This window comes from Cupressus sempervirens, chromosome 2 (assembly GCF_028749045.1).
Source record: "Cupressus sempervirens isolate cs-2001-9-10 chromosome 2, ASM2874904v1, whole genome shotgun sequence".
NCBI classification, from domain to species: domain Eukaryota; kingdom Viridiplantae; phylum Streptophyta; class Pinopsida; order Cupressales; family Cupressaceae; genus Cupressus; species Cupressus sempervirens.
Genome location: NC_143119.1, coordinates 606958175 through 606981708, shown reverse-complemented (window position 1 = coordinate 606981708; position 23534 = coordinate 606958175). Strand labels below are relative to the sequence as shown.

Sequence of the window (23534 nt, the reverse complement as noted above, 5' to 3'; positions counted from 1 at the left end):
ATCTCAAGTTAGTAATATTGCTACGAAGGATTTCTATACAAGTCTATCATATCTATTAATTCATTGAATAATACATTGATCTATCAAGGTGTGGGGTTTTTCTCTCATAAGAGTTTTACCCCATGTCTACCCATGTCATGGCATTTATTGTTTTTTTAATCACATTTGTTATTTTTGTAGATAAAAATTTGTATGAAGATCTCTTCAAAATATTAGTTTGCAAACCATTTTTGCATGCTCTACTTTCTTTCATAAGCATGTTAGAAAAATATCTTCTAATTGAGCTAAAACCTAGAAACCATAAGTTTACTAGCATCCATAGTTTTGGTACCACAAATGACCCTTTTCCATGATAAATGGCCCATACTCCATTCATTTACAACATAATGTAAGGAACCCTTAAGAACCAAGGAAAATATCTATTGAATTCTTAATATGAAGACCCCTTTTGAAGAATCCAACCATGAAATGTTGCAAGGCTAAGCCATAATAAACTAAACTTACAAATTCATCCCAACTTGATGCACTTCTCTTCTTCACTAAGGACTTCTTGTCCATTAGAGATATTGAATGTATACCTGAAAAGGTGACCAAGTCCAAACATTTCATTCGAGGCTTGAACATTATTACGTTATCTTTATTATGTTGATAGGCTTTTTGTGGGAACTTTGTTCTCAAAAATGAATTTTTGTTATCGGAAAAGTCATTAGCTCTCTTTTGAATAACTTTTTGTTTTGACTATGCTTTTTCTTATTTCTTTAGAAATTAAAAATTAAGTTTGAAATAAGAAATAACAAGTCAATCTTAAATCCAATATTTTTAAAATATGATCTATGATTTACTTTTAAATTTTGAAATTGATTTAGGTTTTATTTTTTAATTATTTTAATTTGCTTTTAAAAGTATTATAGTTTTTTATTGTAAATATTGATTTTAAGTTTTTTATAAGTTATTTAGCCAATAAGATATTTGTGGGAGGATGGAAATTATTTATTTTATATTTTTCTAATCTTATGTTTTTCGTATTTCTCTAATTAAATTCTCACAATAGTTTTTTAAAAATGATCATTTTATTCTCGGTGACGATTTTTTGATTTTATTAATAAAATAAGTAATTTTGAGTACAATAAAAATACCTCAAACTATACTTTCACGAGGGTCTGAATCTAGATTTACATTACAAGCTCCTTTAGACCTAACCAAAAAACAAAATTTTGATCCAACACATCATTTGGTACTTGTTTCCACAAAAGACAAAAAACAATTACAATCACAAAAAAATCCCTACTATCTTATGTTGAAAGAGACAAGTACATACATAAGCCTTCATAGTGACCTTTTTTAATCTTTATTTACCTTTTCCATCAACCGGTTCTGCATAAGCCAAAAACTCCACTAGGTGTCCTTCCAAAAATAACCATTAAAACCCATATTTTCTTTCATCTCCCATCAACATGGGAAAACCTAAAACAAACCAAAATTCATTATGCTCCCAACAAAAAAAAAGGGTTGTGAACATTATTACAGGGGAGAAACATGAAACAATGTCTTCCCTTAAGCGTTTTGTCTTTGTTAGGAGTCCTCTGCACCATCGCAACCAAAACAACAAGCACCAAATTAATAGAAACCTAGAAAAAACAATAATAACATAAAATCACTTAAGGGCTATCTAGAAGCTTATAGCACCACCTTAGAGTTGGAAGAATAAAGCCCCCACTTTTGTCATCCAACAAGACATTTATTTTTTGTTTTGGCCATGACTTGTCTTCATTACCAACTCATGGATCCTCAACCTAGTCCTTCAACCATGTCTCCATGGCACACATCATCCTGTAGTCTCCACTTCACCCATGCCTTCATTGCCTTAAGGTCCATGACCAGGATGTGTTCCATGACTAGTAGCTTAAGAGCATACCATCCCTGTCCTGCTTCTTTGAACCTTATGTGCCTCTCACTTTCTCTGAAGTGCCAAACAAAGGGTGTAATTTTAGTGCCTAGGATTTTTTTCAATCCTTGTTTCTTTCTCTCCTAAAAGAAAAACCCACTCTCAAATTGACATTGCAAGGATTTCTTTCATGCCAAGGAGGGCATTAATAGGAACAATTTATTGCATAATAAACCTTACTCTTTCTTTAAACTCCCAAAGCTGTAGTGCCCACACCATAATCACTGAATAAACATCTGTGTTGGTCCTATGTTTATTATCCACCATAAAGAACATTGCCCCTAATATGAGCTCAATTACATCTATGAGAAGCTTGTGTTTAAGCTCGAACACTTCTTCCATCCTTGCTTTCTTAGCCACTCCATGAAAAAGGTGTTGCTTCTTGTCAAAAGTGAGAGTGAAAGATGACTACATGCTAAACACCCTTCAATTCACTCAAACAACCCTGAAATAAGAGGAATTTTGGTTTAGGAGAACAATAAAACTTTGTTGAGGGTGGTACAACTGGTACAAATAAAGAGCATCAACCATTAAGTGTTGCATGCAATATGAACCACAACAAGAATAAAACTTCACTTACAATCAAGAGTTTTTAGAATGTCACTCTATCCAAAGTTAAGTCCAGGGATTTGGTTCATCAATCGCATGTGAGATTACATCTTTAAAATTTTCAATAACAACTTCATTCAGTTTCAAACTTAGTGCCTAGTTGGACATTCAATCAACTTTAATGCTATCCATTCTTTTAATGCATGTGATTTTGAAGTCCTCTAACAAGGTCAATGTTTAGGTTATGATGGTGATGTAGTTTTGAATGTGCTACGATTGCATAAAACCCTTCATAATAACATAGATAATGATGAGGGAGTTCCCTCCCAATTGTTTAGAGGCTCTTATTGCCAAAAGGGCAACCTCAACCTCTACAACATTATTGGTACCGTCATGTAGTCTTTCAACACCTAGTGCAATAAGGTCCCCATTTGCATCTCTGATGATAAGCCTTGCAGTTGAGGGACCGAGATTTCCTTTTGAAGCGCCATCAAAATTATATTTCCACCATCCAACTTGTCTTTTTTTTGAAGTAATAGACCTCCCATGCACAAGAGTAAAATTTACCTCACTAGACCCATTCATGGGTTTTAAATGTTATTTTGTTGATCGATGAGAAGTCGAAGCTAAGTTAATTATTATTATGTGTTGTGATTAATAATTATTATTTATTAAGTTTAAGTAGACTCGAACGCAAGACCTCCTAGATAAGAGGCTCACAATTTACCATTGTGCTCTAGGCTTTTGCCTGGTTTTAAATGATCATTTTATTAATATATAATAAATTGAATATAACTAAATAATATTTATTTATCTATTAAAAATATTTTTTAATTTTTTAATTTTTAATTTAAATTAAAAATTATTTATATTATAATCAAGCACCTATCATCTTATAGTTGTAAACACATAAGTGTGCAATTGCTAATTTATAATTTTTAGGCCTTAAGCACGATCCACATAGCGTCGACTCATAAGGTAAGCTGTTCCAAATGTTAGAAAAGTCAAAAAATATATTAAAACTTGCCATCATGACCCTATTTATTAGAAGTAATATGAACTTATTACCAACTCCTTGGAAGTGGTAGAACTTACAAAAATAGATTTGCATGCAACAACCCACAAACATTAGAATTATTAAAACTATACTACTCATTACACTGTAGACTAAATATATAACTAATTTATTTACAATTTACTATTAGTAGAAAATACTTTAAAAAAAAATTTCTTTACAAAGCTATACACTTTATATATATATATATATTGATGTATATAAATTAAAAAAAAAAAATTACATAGATATGAAATCTTTTATAAATTAAAAAAAAAAAAAAAATTAAAAATCACAACATCAACCTTACTAACTAACATGCAACTCTTCAACTATATATAATTAAACTTAATTACCATGTTGGTAAAACTAATAATTTCACCTCTATTTTCACTTGTCTTTTGCCTATGCGATTGCATCCTCCCCTTCTCGTGTTTGCTTTTCAAAATGGAGCAACACTTTTCGTCACATTTTAAATTTTAAATTTGTAAATCCAGAAATTTTCATTAAATAAGTACCTTTCCCTGCCACTAAGCAGGAAATATTGTTGAAGGGAATCACTAACACTCAATTAAGCACGGGATTTGAAATTCCCAAGAAATATCAAAATATACCCTAAAAGAGAAATGGGTGGTTCCCTCCGCTTTATTCCACTCTTTCTTCCTTGCACCTCATTTCAATTGCAATGGCGGCAGCATTCTCAGTAGCGAGATCATTCTCATTGCAAGCCGACGTTACTAGAATTTCTACTGTTGCATCTTCTGGATTCCAAAACCTTAAATCCTCTTCTTCATTATCTTATAGACATTACTTTTATTCATCAGAAATATTGTATCTGCAGCAGTACATAGCAGGTGCAGGTAGAGCGCGAACAGTAATGGCCTCAACATCAACAAAAACGGGCTCTGTATTGAGACACTCTCAACTTACAGGTTGTTCTATGAACACTTTCGTTTTCATATTTTTAAAACAGTCAATATAACGCTCTTTAATCTGTATAATCAGCATTTGCCCTCCTTTATACGGGTTTAAAGTTTGGGGCTTATAATCTGGAATTTTGGTTATTGGGTTTAGAACTTTAGTGTTGATAATAAGTTCAAAGAAAGTTTGCCGAAACCTAGTTCTGTCGAAGTGGATGATGTTATTTTCAGTTCAACTCGGGGGATCAAGACTTTTTTTGGCCGAGAGAGATCATAATCACTATTTAGTAATGCTTAGATTCTGCACAGTCGTTGTTTTGACTTTCTCTGTATTTACAATATGCTCCTAGAACTACTCAGAACCACAAATTTGGTTTTTTCACAATATTTAAAAGTAGGTAGAATGCAGAAATAAATAGATTCTTTATATTTAAAGTTTTAGGAATAGTAATTTGGGGTATCATGATACTAGAGAGTAGCTGTCGTACTTTAATGAAGACAAAATATTGTGCCACAGAGAATTAACCACATTTAGGTGCCAAAATTGCATAAAAGCACCAAATCATCCACATTTCGCAGATATGTCTGAAATAGTTTTGGGTTTCTTTGTAGCAGAGTCGAAGCAAGCTCTAATATCCTTATCAGATAAACGTGACCTGGAACTCCTTGGCAGGGGCCTTCAGAATCTAGGGTGAGTCAACCCTAGTGTTTTATTTGAATTATATGATCCATTTCAAGAATTGTGTGCTTTTAGCCGGTCTCTTCTCCTAGAAACTTAAAGAGAAATTCTGTTATGCTACTTTTTTTTTCGGTGTATCTTTCTAAGTTTGTCCTTTCAATACTTCGCAAAAGAGCCTAGTTGGAAAAGGGAGTTAATTTTTTTGGGGTATGACAAGACAATCACAAAAAAATTCAATGTTTTGGACAAGCAGTGGTAAATCTATTGAATTATCTCTTGTCACACAGTTACATGTTTTCTCGAACCAAGAACCATTACTAAGTTATAAATTATAATATGTTTTAGGTATATTTTTATAATATTCGTTAAAATGATACTGCTGCAAATGTGACTGTCTGGATGTATGTAAATTAGATCCAATATTATTTCAAATACTGAAGATCAAAGTATAATTTGAAAATTGCAAATAAGGCAGAGCATTTATTAATTTCAATTCTTTGTCTCTTGGATTCAATCCATATAAGTATTCATACTAAGAGCCACAAAATGAGCGGACTTGACTGTTCATTATGTGTCTCTTGGTGAAGAGGCATGAAGTCATATAATCATCATTCAAGTAGACCCGTTCCTAATCGGGCATGTTTATTAAATAAACAATTCGTATTGTGACCTCCGATTTACATAGGATGATGGATCATAAACTCAATCCAATACATGATCGATATTTTCATTTTGCAAGGAAGTATTGCATGATCTCCAAGAGAGTTATAATCTGAATCTACAGATTTGCATACTCAGTTTGATATAATAGTTTCAGATAATCAGAAGGATAATTTCTTGTGATATTAGATAAATGCATGCACAGTTGCCATAATCAGTATCTGACCAATGCTACAATATCTCAACACTTCCTCTTAGCTAGGGAAGATAGCTAAGTATGAATTAATTTTGACATCACCTAACTAGTGATATCAAGGAGTATACTGGACATCAAGTCACATGACATGTTATGGTATGTGCATTGACATCACACCACATGATGTCTACCATAACATATAATGACATGTCCACGAATATTACGTCACATAATATCCACCATGATTATCTCATAAAGAACATATTGATACACAACCGATATCAAGTCAACATGATATCTATCAATAAGTCCAAGTGATGTTAACTATCATGACATTTCCATGAATATCAAGTCAGCACGATCTTTGTCATGATAGTGAACATTGTAAAATCGTCACCTTACAATGGTGAATACAAGTGTATATTATCTGAAAGATCTTCTAAAGTCATGGAGTTACACACATGAAGATAAAAGATTTTACATAGAGTTACCATGGATTCTCTCATGTTGTGTTGTCATGGCGTTACACACATGGCATCCACCATAAACCATATCAAAGGGTAGATTCACTGTGGCTCAATCCATAGGGTTAAAACAATGGCTTTCACCTCAAACTTCTCTCTCAAAGGAAAGAATATGCAAGGATACAAATAATAGATCATTGATGCTGAAGTTTCTTTTCAGCTAAGGCTTCGTTCTCCAATGTATCAAGCTTATCCTAGAAGTACACAAAACTTCTTTCTAGCATGAGGCTTGGTGAGAATGTTAGTTGTCCATTCTTCAGTGATGCTGTACCTTAATTGAAGGTTAGAGAAACCATCTTGTCCTTCTTGTCCAAGGTTGCTTCTAATGTAATGCTATTTTCCTCTTCTTCGAAAATGTTTCAGCCATCAACTTAGTCTCATGACTGTAGGCATTTAAGTATCCATTTATCCTTGAAGATCAATTGAATCAGTTCTAGCTGCTCCCTCTTGTTATAGAAAGATAATTTCCTTTAATAGACTCACATCTTCTAGCATGATCAACATATGACTAAGATCCAGAATCACTTTGGAGCTACAATCCTAAGATTGAGTTCTCTACAATGCCTTGATAGCATACCTAATGTACCATTCTTCTTTTCCTGCAAGAACATCCTCAGAGACAAAGGAAAAGATCAAGGCAAAAATAGCTCTTATGGTACATCTAGAAATACAATTAAGAGAGAAATTATGGCGAGTAGATAAATTTAATACTTAAGGATAATAAATACTTATTTGTACATCAACATCCTTGATTCAAGTTGCTCTAATGAAGGTCCATATGCATCAAATCTGAAAATGCCTTCATATAAGCATTGTCAAGCAATGAGAATTGGACATTTATTATTATTCCATCCCACAATGTAAAATTTCCACACTTATATCGTTGAACAATTTCACACACATAAAAATGGCAAACTTCTTATTGTTTAATAGATCTCAGAACCTTAGTCTATATGACTTTCAATTAAAGCAGAATCTTTGACAGTCAATTGAGCCAAGTCCTCTAGTTTCTCCCGCTGAATGTTAATTTCTCCTCTTCAAGAAACTAATCACAATGTGTATAGATTCTTCCTTTTCAACAGATGTCTCAACTCAGTCGTTAAAGACAAATATATCACCTCTTGCTACTGTTGATCATAATTAGATGTTTATATTTGGTGCTGGTAATTTATCTTCCAGAAAGAGAGTGAGGCCAATAGATTATATTCTTTAGGCACAACTATAGAAGTTGATGTTTTTGATGGGCTTCCAAAATAATTTAATTTCAAGTTATTCTGGAGATATGTCAATACTTTTAAGTCTGCTCAATACAATCTATGCATATTAGCCAAAACATTAAACCTTATACTGCCAATAATGTGCAGACATGTTGGAGCTCATAGATCATTTCCCAGCAGTCTTTATTATCAAAATTAATTCAGAACATAAGAGCCGCTCAGCATCAGAAAGATCTCTAAGATGGAACAGCTCTGATACCATGTTAAAATGATAATGCTGCAAATTTGACCGCAAATGTGACTGTCTGAATGTATGTAAACTAGATCCAATATTATTTCGAATACTGAATATTAAAGTATAAATTGAGAATTCCAAATAAGGCCAAACATTTATTAATTTTGATGCTTTGTCTCTTGGATTTAATCCATATAAGCATTCATACTAAGAGCCACAAAATTAGCGGACTTGACTTTTCATTACGCGTCTTTGGGTGAAGAGGCATGAAATCACATAATTGACACTCCAATAGACCCATTCCTAATCGGGCATGTTTACTAAATAAACAAGTTTAGTTGCGACCTGAGATTTACATAGGATGATGGATCATAAACTCGATCCAATATGTGATTGATTTTGCAAGGAAGTATTGCACGATCTCGAAGCGATGTATACTCTGAATGTACAGATTTGCACACTCAGTTTGATATAATAGTTTCAGATAATCAGAAGGATAATTGCTTGTGATATAAATGGCAAGATAAATGCATGTACAGTTGCCATAATCAGTACCTGACCAACGCTATCATATCTCAACAACATTCAGTAGAACTTCCATCTTTATCCTTGGTCTATCAAACAAAATATATTTAAATATGTTTTGTCTTTTCAAAAACATATTCTCAATATAAACTTGATTTATTCTGTATTCGTTCTCATTGTAGAAACTCATATTGAATTAGATCCAAAAGCCATAGCCAGATTACAATAGAAACAGAAAGGGATACAATGAAAACATAAAGAAACAGCAGAGTTTGATGGTAACAGAAACGAATAGGAGGAAAAGACATAACAGAGTTCCAAAATAAATAGAATGGGGATTAAAGGAACTGGGAAACATAAAGAAGTCAAATTGAAGGAGAAACTTATAGGATAATGGCCAATTGGGAGAGGCACCATCTTTCTGAAATATTCTAAGTTCTAGCCATGATTTTTCATACTTGTCATTTTAAATTTGATCTAATTCATTATAAACTCGATTAATGAATGTGGTCTTTCACTACGTCTCATAATTGTCATTTTAAATTTGATCTAATTCATTATAAACTCGATTAATGAATGTGGTCTTTCAATACAGACAACTAATATACTGAATTTGAAATGAAATTACAAGGAAACCGTTTCTCATGCACAGCTTTGAATGAATAAAAAATACTGGAAATAGCTGACCTTAGGCAAAGTCTGAGGTATGTCAAGATTATTACAGCTTGCACCCGAAAATCTGAAACTAGAATGTACTCACCCTTGATACATATAATTCCTGTGACTAAATAATCTGTTTCTTGTGTCTAATGAGCGAATTGGGCATCAGATTTGGAAAAAGCTGTCTACCTGTTACAACAGACTCTTTGAAGCTTTGGCGGACTGCTACAGGTTGCTGTTCCTTCATTTCCACAAGACAATCTATATTTGCAACTTATGAGATTGTTGCCAGAATAGATACTGAAAAGATCAGGAAACTTGGTGTTGCGTCTAAGTTCAATCTTCAAGGGTTTCGTCTTGAGAAAAAGCAGGCAAATCCCCCTCTTGCAGAGAAATAAATGAAACAAATTGATAGATAGCATAGTGAATGCTTTCTAATTGCACTCAGTCCCCTTGATAAAGAATATCCTTCCAAAAAATAGTGAAATCCTCCATAAATCCTTACTTTTAGGTCTCTTGAATTAAGCATTAAGTTTACCATTTATTAGAAATCCCTCCAAGATTAAGTCACCTAGAAAATTCATTTATAACTTAAAGTGACCCCATCAATGACTTAAAAATAGGAACTTAAGGTGTGGCCCTATAATGAATAATTAAAATAATAATTGATGAGACTTTAGCTTTTTTGGCCTCTTCTTTAATTAATAATTTTATAGCCTTATTAATTTATTGGCTCCATATTGGTGACATTACAAGTCTTCCCACTCCGAGATTGCTTGCCCCAAGCAATTAGCAGAATGAAATTTGATTAGGATCAAACACACCATTTAATCCTCGGATCCTATGGAAATCTTGGTACACCTTCTTTGAATCTCCATCTCTCTAAATTGGTGCAAACATGATAAGACCCAACCCTAAACACACTGCCATAATCTCAATGTAGAAGTGCCTCAAAACAAACCACACACAACATAAACCTGTAAGTACCCTTGTGGGTGAAGAATTGAGTTGACAAAAGTACAAAATCACTATTCTAAGTCGGAACAATGTTTGTATATACCCCCACATGAGTATCCCTAATGCTAACGAATCTAGATCAGCAATGCCATGAAGCATATTGACTACTCCAAGGTCTGGTTCAAGGGCTGAATCCACTAAAGTTGTAAAATGATGATGTAATTCTTTGGCTACCAAGGAATTTCCTGAGTGTAGACCTTTATTAAGTCCCATTGCCAAACATGCTGCGCCATCAGATGAAGAAATTATATTGCTGCCAACACAATGTATCAAGACTGCCATGTTAGGAGGATAAGGCGATATGTTGCTGCTGTCATCAATGGAATATTCCTATGTACCCTGGGGACACGTCCCCGCCCAAAAAGCCCAAGTTTCTGAGACTGGGATGTTCCCCCGTCGTCCCCAACTTGCCAAAATCCACAGGAGACGACCCTGATACTTGGGGATGTTTGCGAAATAAAAGGGGACAACCAGCCATCCCCGGTATAGAAAGAGGACTTCCAGATGTCCCTTGATCATACCGGGGACGACCGATCGTCCCCGTTTTTTGCAAAGCAAAAACAAAAAATAATAAACAATTTTTTTTTTAAAATCCTAACTTGGTTGTCTGGTGGGCCCCGCCCCTCCAAATGCCCTCAAAGGTCAAAAAAGACCACATTATGGTTGGGATCCATTAGATGAGATTGCGCTTCCGGTGGAGCATGATAGTGAGGAGGACTCTGATTTTGATGCCATGGTGGCAGAGGTAGAATAGGAGCAATAGTCTGCTTCATTTTTCTATATTTTATTTTCTCTGTTGAACTTGAACATGATGATGAAACTTTATGGCAGCCCTCTAGCATTTGAGCATTATTTAGATTTCTAGATTTTTATGATATTGTTCATTGGTAGACTTATATTTTAAAATTTTTGTTCACATATTGATATGCATATTGACAATTGAGTACTGAAATCGGTTTGTATTTTCTAGATGGCATTCAAATGGTGTACGTTAAGTTTATATAATATTTAAATGACATGCTTTGTGCTTAGTTTCATATGAATGACATGTATATTTGCAAATTTTAGTGCATATTTAAAATTTTAAAATTTCGCTATATATATATATATATATATATATATATATATATATATATATATATATATATATATATTGTCGTCCTAGTTTGCCATCACCTCCTATCCCCAAAATTGCCAAAAAAAATTGCCGTCTTGGAAACTTGTCTCATCGTCCCTATCCCGAAAACTTGAGGGAACATAGGAATATTCTGATTTATCCCCTTCAACCTTATTGGTGTTATCATAATCAAGTTAAATTTGCTATGCTTGGCTGCCATAACTTGTGGGGTAACACTTTTGGTAGCGCTCAACACAATTTGTTTACCTTCATGAGTAAACTCAAGCTCCATGTTGTTGAAGTCTTGGACGTGTCTACCAAGTGACTTCAACCATGGTACTCCCACAACTATTTTGATACCCCCAATACCAACAGCATAGAACTCATCACAAATGTATGGTCATAGAATTGTATGCTCAACCTTGGTATTCTTCTCGTGCAATTGATTTTGGATCCATCAGCCAACATGATGCTAAATCTAGAAAAGTTCTCTACTTGTAATCCTTTGACTACAAAGTTCCCATCAATAAAGTTATGTGTAGTATTGCTGTCCATCATACACTTTAACTCCCTATCCTTTGTCAATCCTTTTAAGTACGAACAGATGATTTTTGGAACCACTAGATAGGGACGCAAGCTAAGTTGTCGATTTTGATGTAGATGTGGGTGCATAGATTTTTTTTTTGGGGGTTTGGATGTGTTTTATATGTATATATATACATACATATACGTATATATATATATACATACGTATATATATATATATATATACGTATGTATACATATATATATGTATACATACGTATGTATACATATATATATATACATACATATACATACGTATGTATACATATATATATATACATATATGTATACATATATGTATATATACATATATGTATACATACGTATGTATATATATACGTATGTATACATATATATATATATACATATATGTATACATATATATATATATACATATATGTATACATACGTATGTATACATATATATATGTATACATACGTATGTATACATATATATATATACATACGTATGTATTTCTTTATATATATATATATATATATATATATATATATATAAAGAACTGCAAGAAATATACAAAATTAAATCATTTAATAGTATGATACTTCATCATTCATCAAGATAGATATTAAATGCCCATTGATAGTTCACAAATATTCAAATTGAAATAGCTAATAAGCTGTTCCATGAGGACCCATCACCTTCCCTGGAACCCTTGCTCCTGTCTTGGTTATGAAACGAGGATGCCAGGACTAGATTTCAATGTCTTCTTTCTATGCCCTTTTCAACAAAATTTGGGGAAGTTTCCGAAACGTTGTTTTGAGCATTAGAGGAAACTTTTGGACGGATTTTGGTACCAGGGATAGCTAGGCCATCCCGTGACTGTAACGTAATTTGTTCCCTATTTCCCAGCAAGTACAAACGTTCAACGTTTTTTAATAAGTGATTTTAATTTTTTTTATGATGGGTGTTGGCTATTTTTGCTCCCCATTCAACCCAAACCCATCACCTATATCCGATCAGAGAGACCTTTAATGGGTTGTTTTCTTTGCAGTGGGTCATCGTGCTAAAGTTGGCGACTAACATTTCCTGTTAGCTCAGTCCCTTCTTTGACCAAGTTAACTCGGTTTATTTCTTTTACCGAGCTGCAATTTGTTCTTTTGACCGAGTTAGCTTGATTTACTCCTGGTCGGGCTAACTGGCACAAGATCCGACGACTTGTGTTTTCGCGAGCTATATGCCCATCTTTCCGAAAGTGCGAGATGCTTCCATACTTCACCTTTTCGGCGTTTCTTCAAACCGCGGAGTCTTTGCAAGGTTTCGAGGTTTGGAATTGCGCCACGTGGTGGAGGGTCCCATCTTCGACTTAAGTCCGCCCAATATACATATGCATAGATCGATGGTGGAGATTCCACAGAAGATTAAAAGATTGCTGTTCGATTTGTTAAACAACGAAAGTGCAAGATGCTGCCATGTGTCGCCATTGCGGTGTTTCTTCACATTGTAGAGTCTCTACGAGACTCCAAAGCTCGGAATGGCATGACAGCTGTTGGATACGACACATGTTGGGGTCTCTTCGTTGCATATCAGCCGTCCGCTGGAAATAAAGCAGATCTACATCGATGACGGCGTTTTAATATCTCATTGGGGAGATTTCCCGCGGCATCTGGACTATCCTTTTGAAAGAGGAGACCTTCATCGACGGTCAACATTCAAATTCGAGAAAATTAGATTTATTCTTCGTGGTTGACCTTGCATGTTGTGGGCGGATAACACATCTTGTTATCCCTCCCCACATTTTTGGGCCATTTCACGCCATCAGGGCTAGTTCTTCAATGCCCAGCTACTTCTTGGGCCTTGATTGACACGACGTCATTGCACTCCATGCCTCTTTAATTCATGAAATGATCAAATTTTAGTGATTTGATCTCTTGCGGCTAGGTGCACTTATTTTGTCTCATCCTATCACTTCCAGCAGGCAATTGCACTTAATGATTAGATTTTCTTTCCGATTCTTAGTTATTGCTCTCGTTTGCAATTCAGCTCCACTTGGTTGGGGTTTGAACTCAATGTTAAAGCAGAGTTATGCCTAGACTCTTTAAAAGGTAGTTGTAAATATGTTTTCTAGGTTCTTCTTTGCCTGTATTTTCCAGCACCATTATACTCTGGAATTTTTTGCCTTTCATTACTGAAATATTTCTGTTCTTACCTCTTCTTGCCATTCATTAATTTGTGCATCTTTTTTGCCTTGTTTTGAATGTTTCTTTTCCATTTTCTCAGATCTATGTGCTGTGATAAGTTTGTTAGCTGTTATTGTATAGTGAAATTCCTTTCCATTCAACACTTCAGCCAGTTCCAAACCTGAATGTGGTTTCTTAGAAGGTAGAATAGAGTTAAGATTAGTGTAGTTGGGTGTTTTGTTGATGTGTAGTGCATCTACAGGCGGAGTTGTAACCACTCATTCTATCTTGGTGCATCACCCCCTTTCCCTTTCAGTAATTTAATTTCAGTTCTCCTTCTCCCGTTTCCCTCAAAGCTGTAGTTTAGGTGCACCTTGATAGTAAGGAAGCCGACCTTCTCCAGAGATTCAGCCTTAGAGCGCATGTCCCACACTTGAGGCTGTTTCCATGTTACACAAGGTTGCTTGAGGGTCGTACCTCAAGCAAGGGTGCAGACTTTTGTGTCAACAATGGGCGGACACGTAGGTATTAGTCTCAACTAAAATATTAGCTCGATTTTGATTTAGATTCCTAGAGGACAGCCATATATTTGGCATATATTATTTGCAGATACATCATTGATTTGGTTATTATGGACATATGATTATGGAGTTGAACTTCTATGTTATTGTATGTTATTTAGTGTTTAGTACATTAGTTGGACTTCTCTTTATGTCATTATGATCTTATGCATGAAACTTGGAGCCTTTGGGGCATTTTTGCTATATGTACGCCATATTTTTACAAGGAAAGCATTTGAATTTTGTTAATTTGTTATGCATTCATTGTATTGAGCTTCTAAAATGTTTATTGCAAATTTTATCAATGTTATGATTTGCATATATGAATTCCCTCTCTCTATATAAGAACTCTCCTAGTTTTTAATAGCCATCCCTTATGGTCCCCTCAAATTTGGCTTTGAACCATACCTGTAACCCTATCAAAGACATGTCCATGTCCAAAAAATAATGTGGAGCATAGCTAATAAGCCATATCATATACGTCTATGTTCACGATTCCAGTGCAAATCAGAAAATCATTACAATTACAAAATCAAAATTTAGTTCATGATATAATGTTCATCAATCAAGATTCAAGATTCACTAATTAGAATCATAAGGATTCTCAAAAAACCCTCATCATCTCCAACTGCTCCAAGTTTAAGATCATTTGAACCCAAATTGGTCTTGTACTAGATGCACCTTGTGTTGTGATGTTATCATCATCATCAATTATGATTGCAGTGAATCTAGTAAGATCTTGAATCGTTGCATCCAAGTTAGCCCACTCAAGGGCTACATCCCAAAGCTTGGCTACTCCTTCCTTGGAGTGATCCTCCTTACGAGACAAAAGATGCAAGTTGGTGCAAGTGTAAACCAAGTCTTCAGCTTTTTTTGAGCCCAACTGGTTATGCTTCACCATGTAGATAAAGGAGTATGTACTCAAATTCTGTTCAACAACATAAGAATTTGCAATCTGGACAATGTTCACAAAATTAAATGTAAATGAAAAGAAAATTGAAGAATGATAAACGCTAAATTGTAGAATACAAGTGGTAAACAAAAAACCAAAAAAACTTAGTTGTGAGAGGATGTTGATTGCAAGAGGTTGTACGTTGATTGCAAGAGGTTGTAGATGCTTATTAAATGGTTTACCATAGAGGTGCCACCATGTCATTTTGGTCTCTTATTACAATTGGACCAAGTTTTACTCTAAAGGCAAATAAGCCAAATTGCGTCTTAACTTTTTTGTGTAATTCTTCATCTTTGAAGAATATTTCAAAAGCTTTCTAGCACCCATTAGCAACTTCTTCATTCGCATATGTCTACTCTATTTGGCATAGCAGTATTTCTTTGCTTTAGTATCTTGGAGATAAGGCATATGCAAGGAGGTGCAATGGGGTGGTCATCTTTTCCCAATGATGATGAATGATTGTTTTTACCTTATTGCATAATTGTTCTCATTCTGTGGGGTCATTCTCATGCATTTGTATGGAAAGTTTTACCTTCTCTACCATTGTGTCCATGCCATCATAGACACCTCCAAACAAGGTTTATTTGTATTAACAAGGGGGAGCATAATCATGAGAGGCTTGGCGAAATCCAATAGAAATTGCACACAAGCCCACCAATTGTCATCCAAGACCAATGCCTTGACCCTTTGGGCCTTGTCTAAATGTAAAGCCTTCCATACACCCCATGATGCAGGAGCATCCAGAGGTATAAGGGCAATCCTGTGTCACCCAAAAAAAATGTACTTAGACTTAGTTTCTGTTTCATGTGTTTTCATTTTTGGACACCCATTTGGGTCAAATAAAGGTTCCAACTCTCACAGTTCCACTATCAGTGTGCTAGAAAATCTCGAAAAAATAGGAGCATGTAATTGGGCCAGCATTTTGGTAAACTAGAAGGTGTGAATTGATCAGATGAATGTAATTGTAATTTAGAGCATTCCAGAAAAAGAATCAGGTCAAAAGACCCCACGGTTTGAAAGTTATTGCAGTTTTTCGGGTTTTGGAGACCTCCTAAGAATGCTTCAAAGTCAGGTTAGGGGCATTAAATGACCTCGAAAAGGGCCGAAAAATGGGGGACGAGCGAAGCTGGTCCATAGGGCTATAGAGCACTTCGAGAGCTTTTCGGAAATGTAAACGGTTCGTTAATCGGAGCTACGGTTCAAAAGTTATGCCTCTCAGAAGTTCGGTTACCGTTTCTGGATTCTTCTAGATTTGCACCGACTTCTAACGCAGCTTCTGGAACCTTCTATTTGGTCGGTGGATGCCTACTAGCACTTTCTAGAATGTACTCCTACTCCTTAACCCTCCAGGGTCTATTTAAGGAGATTTTTGGCATTGTAAAAGGTAGTTCGGAGTGGAGTTTGAGAGGAGGTACTGATAGGAGAAATTATCTCCACATTTATGCTATTGTAAGCCCTTAGGGCATGTTTTGAAGTTTATTTTCTCTGTACTGAATGTACTAGCTTATTTTTTCAGTTAATACAATTTCCCTTCTTCTGTTGTGTCCATTCTGTTCTTGGGTTGTGTCCCCATCAAGTGGTATCAGAGCTGGTTTTCCTGAGTGTGTAGACAGAGCGCCGACTGTGAGGCAGTTTGCACCAGGACTGTGTGGTTGTGGGTTTGAGTTAAGAAGATGCCTCCACGAAGAGAGCGTGGCAAAAGGGCCAGAGCTATTAATCCTGAGGAGGTTAGAGCCCTCCAAAGGCAAGTACAAGCATTGCAGGAGGAGCTCCGTAGAGGAACAATTGTGGCCGCAGGTGATGAAAGTGAAGATGACAACGAAGAAGACGAAATTGGACCAGAAGGGGAATTTGACGGGGAAGTTCTAAATCATGCAGAGGAAAGGCTTTTTAGGGCCATTACTAAGTTTGAGAAAAGACCTACAATTGAAGTGGGTGTATTTTTAGGAAATCTGAAACCAGATGAGTTGATCGATTGAATCAATGAACTGGAAGAATACTTTGAGTATGAGGATATCAGGGACCCAGATAGGGTTAAGTTTGCAAAGGCCAAACTGAAAGGCCATGCAAAAATTTGGTGGCAAGAGGTCCAATTGGAAAGAAACAGAAGAGGAAAGGAGAAGATCACAAGGTGGGATCGCATGGTGGACAAATTGAAGAAGCAGTTCATCCCTGTGGACTATGAGCTTGATTTGTTTAAGAAGATGCATGGGTTAAAGCAAGCAGGAAGATCAGTCCAAGAATATACAGAGGAATTTTACCGACTCTTGATTAGAGCGGGGCATGCAGAAGCAAATAAGGAGAAGGTTGCTCGTTATATCAGTGGGTTGCGACCTAGCATTCAGGAGGAATTAAGTCTGGTAAGAATGACCAGCGTTGAAGAGGCATACCAGTTTGTGCTACGAGTTGAAGAGAAGCTGAATAAAAGGTTTAAAGGAAGACAAAGGGGCGCGGTCAAGGAGGAAGGGGAAGCGGTAGATCATCTGGAGGCCGCAATGAAACCCAAAAGAAAAATGAAGATGTGGGTACTAGCAGGAACCAGAGGGATGAGGGTTTCAACCGCTCCCATGATCAAGACTTTGGAAATCAGAGAGGAAGAGGTAGAGGACGCGGACAAGGAAGAGGCGGCTTCCGTGGTACCTGTTTCCATTGCAATGAAGAAGGTCATCGTGCCTTTGAATGCCCTCAACGACAAGGAAGGACAGATAGGAGAGCTGAGGGCCAAGCTAGGGTTGCTCATGTGGATGAGGATGCACAATCATCACATTCAGAGGATGCAGAAAGAGGAGAGACCTTGGTAAATGAAAGTCCTACTAAGTGGTGAGATTGAACCAGGACAACAGAGGAGTTTGTTCCGTACCAGATGCAAGTGTGAGGATAAATGTTGTGACGTGATCATTGATGGTGGTAGCACTGATAACTTGGTATTAGAAGAGATGGTCTCTAAGCTGAAGCTCAAGAGGGAGAAACATCCCCAGCCCTATCAGATTGCTTGGGTAAAAGATGATCATAAGGTCCTGGTAAGTGAACAATGTTTAGTGAAATTTAAAAGTGGGAGTTACCATGATGAAGTTCTCTGTGATGTTATTTCGATGGATGTTTGCCATCTATTGTTGGGTAGACCATGGCAGTTTGATAGACATGCAGTACATGATGGACATGCAAACACATACTCTCTGACAAAGGATGGAGTTCGCCACAAATTGAAGCCCATGAAAAAGGAAGGTAAAAAGGTATGTAGCAGTGCTAGGATTTGTCTTGTTGATGAAAGGAAGTTTTTAGATGGTGTAATGTCCCCTTTTTAGCATTCATAGCATGATGTTGTCGTTAGCCTATTTCCCCACGGTCCCGTAGGCTAACCAGGACATTAAAGGGGCTTAGAGGCCATTTGGCCTAGATAGTTTCAGTTGCAGGTCTTTCTGAGGGGTTTTGAGGCAACTTTGGGCATACTTACTATTTATAGTAAGTCATCTTGGGCATGGGTGGACATCCAGTGGCAGCGGTATGTCGATGGTAATTGTTTAAAATCGGCAAGAAGACTTGTTTATCATTGATAAAGCTATTTTATAAAGTTAAATTTAAATATTTAACTTTATTAATGCATAGACTATAGTTTGTGGAAAATATTTAAATTAAAAGAGCCCTCTTTATTTTATAACACATTGGAGACATAAGTTACATAAAGGGAGTTATGTTTTATCCCACATTGAGAAAACGAAGGATGAAGCTCTTGTGAGAACACTATAAAAGAAATGGAAGAGCTTCTTTTAAGCATGCTTGGGAAAATCAAAAGAATTGGAAAATTTGCTGGAGATCATGTCTCAATAGTTTGAAGGACGAAATCCCTTCAAGCTGAAAATCTTGACGCCATTGAAAGATATGGTCTTGAGATTTAATAAGGTAGCAGTTTGAAAAAAGCAGATACGAAAAAGCAGCCCGAAAAAGTGGAATTGAAAAAGCAGGCCGAAAAAGCAGCCTGAAAAAAGCGGAACCGGAAAAGCAGGCGGAAAAAGCAATCTGTAAAAGCAGTTCAAAAAAGTGAATCCGAAAAAGCAGTTGAAAAAGCAAATCGGAAAAAGCAAAGCAGAAGGGGCAGCATTGTAGAAAATTATTACAGCCATCTACAATCAGGTTCTTCTCTTCTCATTTGGCATATTTTCTGAGAAATGTAGGTTTTCAGCTGAGTACAAAAATATAGCATCAGCACTTCACTATTTTCATATTGTACTTGTCTTTGTTTGCCATTTGGCATTATTGGTATCAAAGGAAGGCAAGGATTTTGCAATTGAAAGAGCATTGTAATTTTTAGACTATCTATATTGCAAATCTAGAGTTTGATGATCAACTTATTAGTTTGCATGCCAATTGTTTGACAAAATGTCAATTGGCTGTAAGTTCTCTTTTTGGCATAAACAATGTCATAATTTTGCATACTAAGTGTTTATATTAATGCCACTTGGTTGTAAGTGCATAATGCCATCTTAGGTTGCATCCAAAGTATTTGTCATAATCACTAGTTGCTGTAGCTGCATATTGTAAGTAGTTTAAGTCACATATTTGTATTGAATATTGCCAAAATTAGTTGCACATTCATGTTAGGTCATTGTTTAGACAAATCTGGAGTCTTTGTAAGCATTCTCCTTGATGCAAATCGAAACAAGAGTTATTGCAGCAACCTGAAAAGTTATATCAGTCATATGACCCCTTGTATGCAAAGTGTTTGACAAAATTCCTTGAGCTTTCATCAGCATTTTTGAGGGCAGATTTGAGGAGGGTCATTACAGTGGTATCAGAGCTTGCTTGCAAAGTGTTTGACGAAATGTCAAACAACTGAAGTATAAAGATTTTTTGTGTTTGAAGAAGTTATAACCTATTGGGGTTATTACAGATGGCATGAAACATCAGCATATGTGCTATGCTTTGATTCCTAGGAAAGATAAAGAAGGTAGTAGTGAAATACCACTTGAAGTTTCAGATTTACTAGGGGAATTTGGAGATATTATCTCTGATAATGTTCCAGATGGATTGCCATTAGTAAGGAAAATTAGTCATCAAATAGATCTGATTCCAGGAGCTAGTTTGCCTAACAAGGCTGCTCACAGGATGACTCCAACTAAAACAGAGGAGCTAAATAGACAAGTTCAGGAGCTGTTCAGGAAGGGCTTGATTCGAGAGAGCCTGAGTCCATGTGCAGTACCTGCAGTACTCGCACCAAAGAAGGATGGAGAGTGGAGGATTTGTACAGATTCTCGAGCTATAAATAGGATAACCATCAAGTATCGGTTTCCTTTGCCAAGGATGGATGATCTTATGGACTGCTTGAGTGGAGCTCAGTACTTCATAAAGATAGATCTCAAGAGTGGCTATCATTAGATACGGATTCGAGAAGGAGATGAGTGGAAAACAGTCTTCAAGACCAAGGAGGGTCTTTATGAGTGGTTAGTCATGCCCTTTGGATTGACGAACGCACCAAGCACCTTCATGCGGCTCATGAATGAGGTACTTAAGAAGTTCTTGGGAAAATTTGTTATTGTCTATTTGGATGATATTTTAATTTTCAGCAAGACTTTGGAAGAACATTTATTGCATATTCGTAATGTCCTTGAAAGGCTAAGGGAAGAGAAACTGTTAATTAATCTGAAGAAGTGTATCTTTGCAAAAAGGGAGTTAGTCTATTTGGGGTTTGTTATATCACCCAAAGGTCTCAAAATGGATTCGGAGAAGGTAAAAGCCATCTTGGAATGGCCTACTCCAAGGTCTGCTACTGAGGTAAGATCATTTCATGGTCTTGTTAGTTTTTACAGGAAGTTTATTAAGAATTTCAGTGGCATATGTGCACCCCTAACTGATACAATAAGAGGGGATAGAAAAGAGTTCAAATGGACTGCAGCAGCTGCGAGAAGTTTTGAATTGCTGAAGAAGAAGGTAACAGAACAACCTGTGTTGGCACTTCCAGATTTTAGAAAGGGTTTCCAGGTGGATTGTGATGCCAGTGGCAGCGCTATTGGGGCTGTATTAAGCCAAGAAGGTAAGCCTATTGCATATTTTAGTGAAAAATTGAATGATGCAAAGAAGAAGTATTCTGTTTATGATGAAGAGTTCTATGCAATAGTTCAGGCTTTAAAGAAATGGAGGCATTATTTATTGCCAAAGGAATTTGTTTTGTATACTGATCATCAGGCATTACAGTACCTAAATAGCCAAGGTAAATTGAATCAGAGGCATATGAAGTGGGTAGAGTTCTTGCAGAGTTATACGTTTGTGTTGAAGCATAGAAGTGGAAAATCTAATAGGGTTGCAGATGCACTAAGTAGGAGACAGTTGTTGCTTACAGTAATGCAGGTTGAAGTAGTTGGGTTTGATGAACTCAAGAATTTGTACCTCGAGGATCTTGATTTTGCTGAAGCATGGAAAGCTTGTAAAGAACCTGTTGCTGTAGATAGAACCAAGTGGTTAGACTATTTGATTCAGGATGGCATGTTGTTCAAAGGTAGTCAATTGTGCATTCCAAGGAGTTCCATGAGGGAAAATCTGATTAAGGAGAAACACAGTGGAGGAATGGCAAGACATTTTGGTCGAGATAAGACCATTGCCATTCTTAGAGAACATTATTTTTGGCCTCAAATTTCACAGGATGTGAAGAAGTTTGTACAGAGTTGCCAGGTTTGTCAAGTTGCCAAGGGGTTTAGTCACAATACTGGCCTATATCAGCCATTGCCTGTTCCATCAAGGCCATGGGAGGACATAAGTATGGATTTTGTTCTTGGATTGCCAAGGACACAAAGGGGTAATGACTCAGTATTCGTGGTGGTTGATAGGTTCTCCAAAATGGCACATTTCATTCCATGCCACAAAACTCATGATGCTGTCCATATTGCAGACTTGTTTTTCAAAGAGGTGGTAAGACTACATGGTCTTCCAAGGAGTATAGTTTCTGATAGAGATACTAATTTGTGGGGTATTTTTGGAGGACATTGTGGAAGAAGTTGAGAACAGACCTAAAATTCAGTTCCACGCATCACCGGCAGACTGACGGCCAAACAGAAGTGGTAAATAGAAGTTTGGGCAATTTGCTGAGATGTTTAGTTGGGGATAAGCCCAAGGGATGGGATTTGATTCTACCACAAGCAGAGTTTGCTTACAATAACTCTATAAATAGGAGTACTGGAAAATCACCATTCCAAATTGTATATGGGAATAGCCCAAGGATTGCACCAGAATTGAGGAAGATAGAACAAGGGGAGAGGACAAGTGCTGAAGCTGAGGAATTTGCTGAACATATCAAGCGTCTACATGAGGAGGTTCAAGCACACATTACCAAGATGAATCAAGAGTATAAAGCTAGGGCTGATCAAAGGAGAAGACATAAGGAATTCCAAGTAGGGGATCTAGTCATGGTGCACTTACGAAAAGAAAGATTTCTAGCCGGTATTTACAACAAGTTGAAAATGAAGAAATTTGGCTCCTGCAAAATTTTGAAGAAACATGACTCAGGAAATGCATATGAGGTGGAGCTGCCAGATGGTATTCACATTTCTCCCATTTTCAACATTGCAGATTTAACAGAGTATCATGATGATGGTGCAGATGAGGAGCTGATGTTAGAGCCATGTCCGATTCCTGCTTCTAAGAAGGAGGAGATAGAAGACATTCTAGATCATCGTATGGGTAGGAGTACCAGAAACAGGCAGTATGAAGAGTATTTGGTCAAATGGAAAGGACGACCGATTGAGGACTCAACTTGGATTTCAGCAGCTGAGGTTTCCCATTTGGGGTTTCCTCTACCATTCATAAAGTGACAAGGTCACTTTTCAATCTACCCTGGGTGTCTGATGCAGGAGCATCCAGAGGTATAAGGGCAATCCTGTGTCACCCAAAAAAAATGTACTTAGGCTTAGTTTCTGTTTCATGTGTTTTCATTTTTGGACACCCATTTGGGTCAAATAAAGGTTCCAACTCTCACAGTTCCACTATCAGTGTGCTAGAAAATCCCGAAAAAA

The 23534-nt window shown here is 36.3% G+C and overlaps 1 protein-coding gene across 1 annotated transcript in view; it reads left to right on the top strand.

The window, feature by feature from the left end:
- Positions 1 to 3951: 3951 nt before the first annotated feature.
- LOC149574850 (AICARFT/IMPCHase bienzyme family protein) overlaps positions 3952 to 23534 on the top strand; it is a 99798-nt gene continuing 80215 nt past the window's right edge. The window contains exons 1-2 of the mRNA XM_089814691.1: positions 3952 to 4480; positions 5084 to 5159. Of these exons, the coding sequence (XP_089670817.1) occupies positions 4234 to 4480; positions 5084 to 5159 (323 nt within the window). The 5' untranslated portion in view covers positions 3952 to 4233. The remainder of the gene's footprint in view (positions 4481 to 5083; positions 5160 to 23534) is intronic.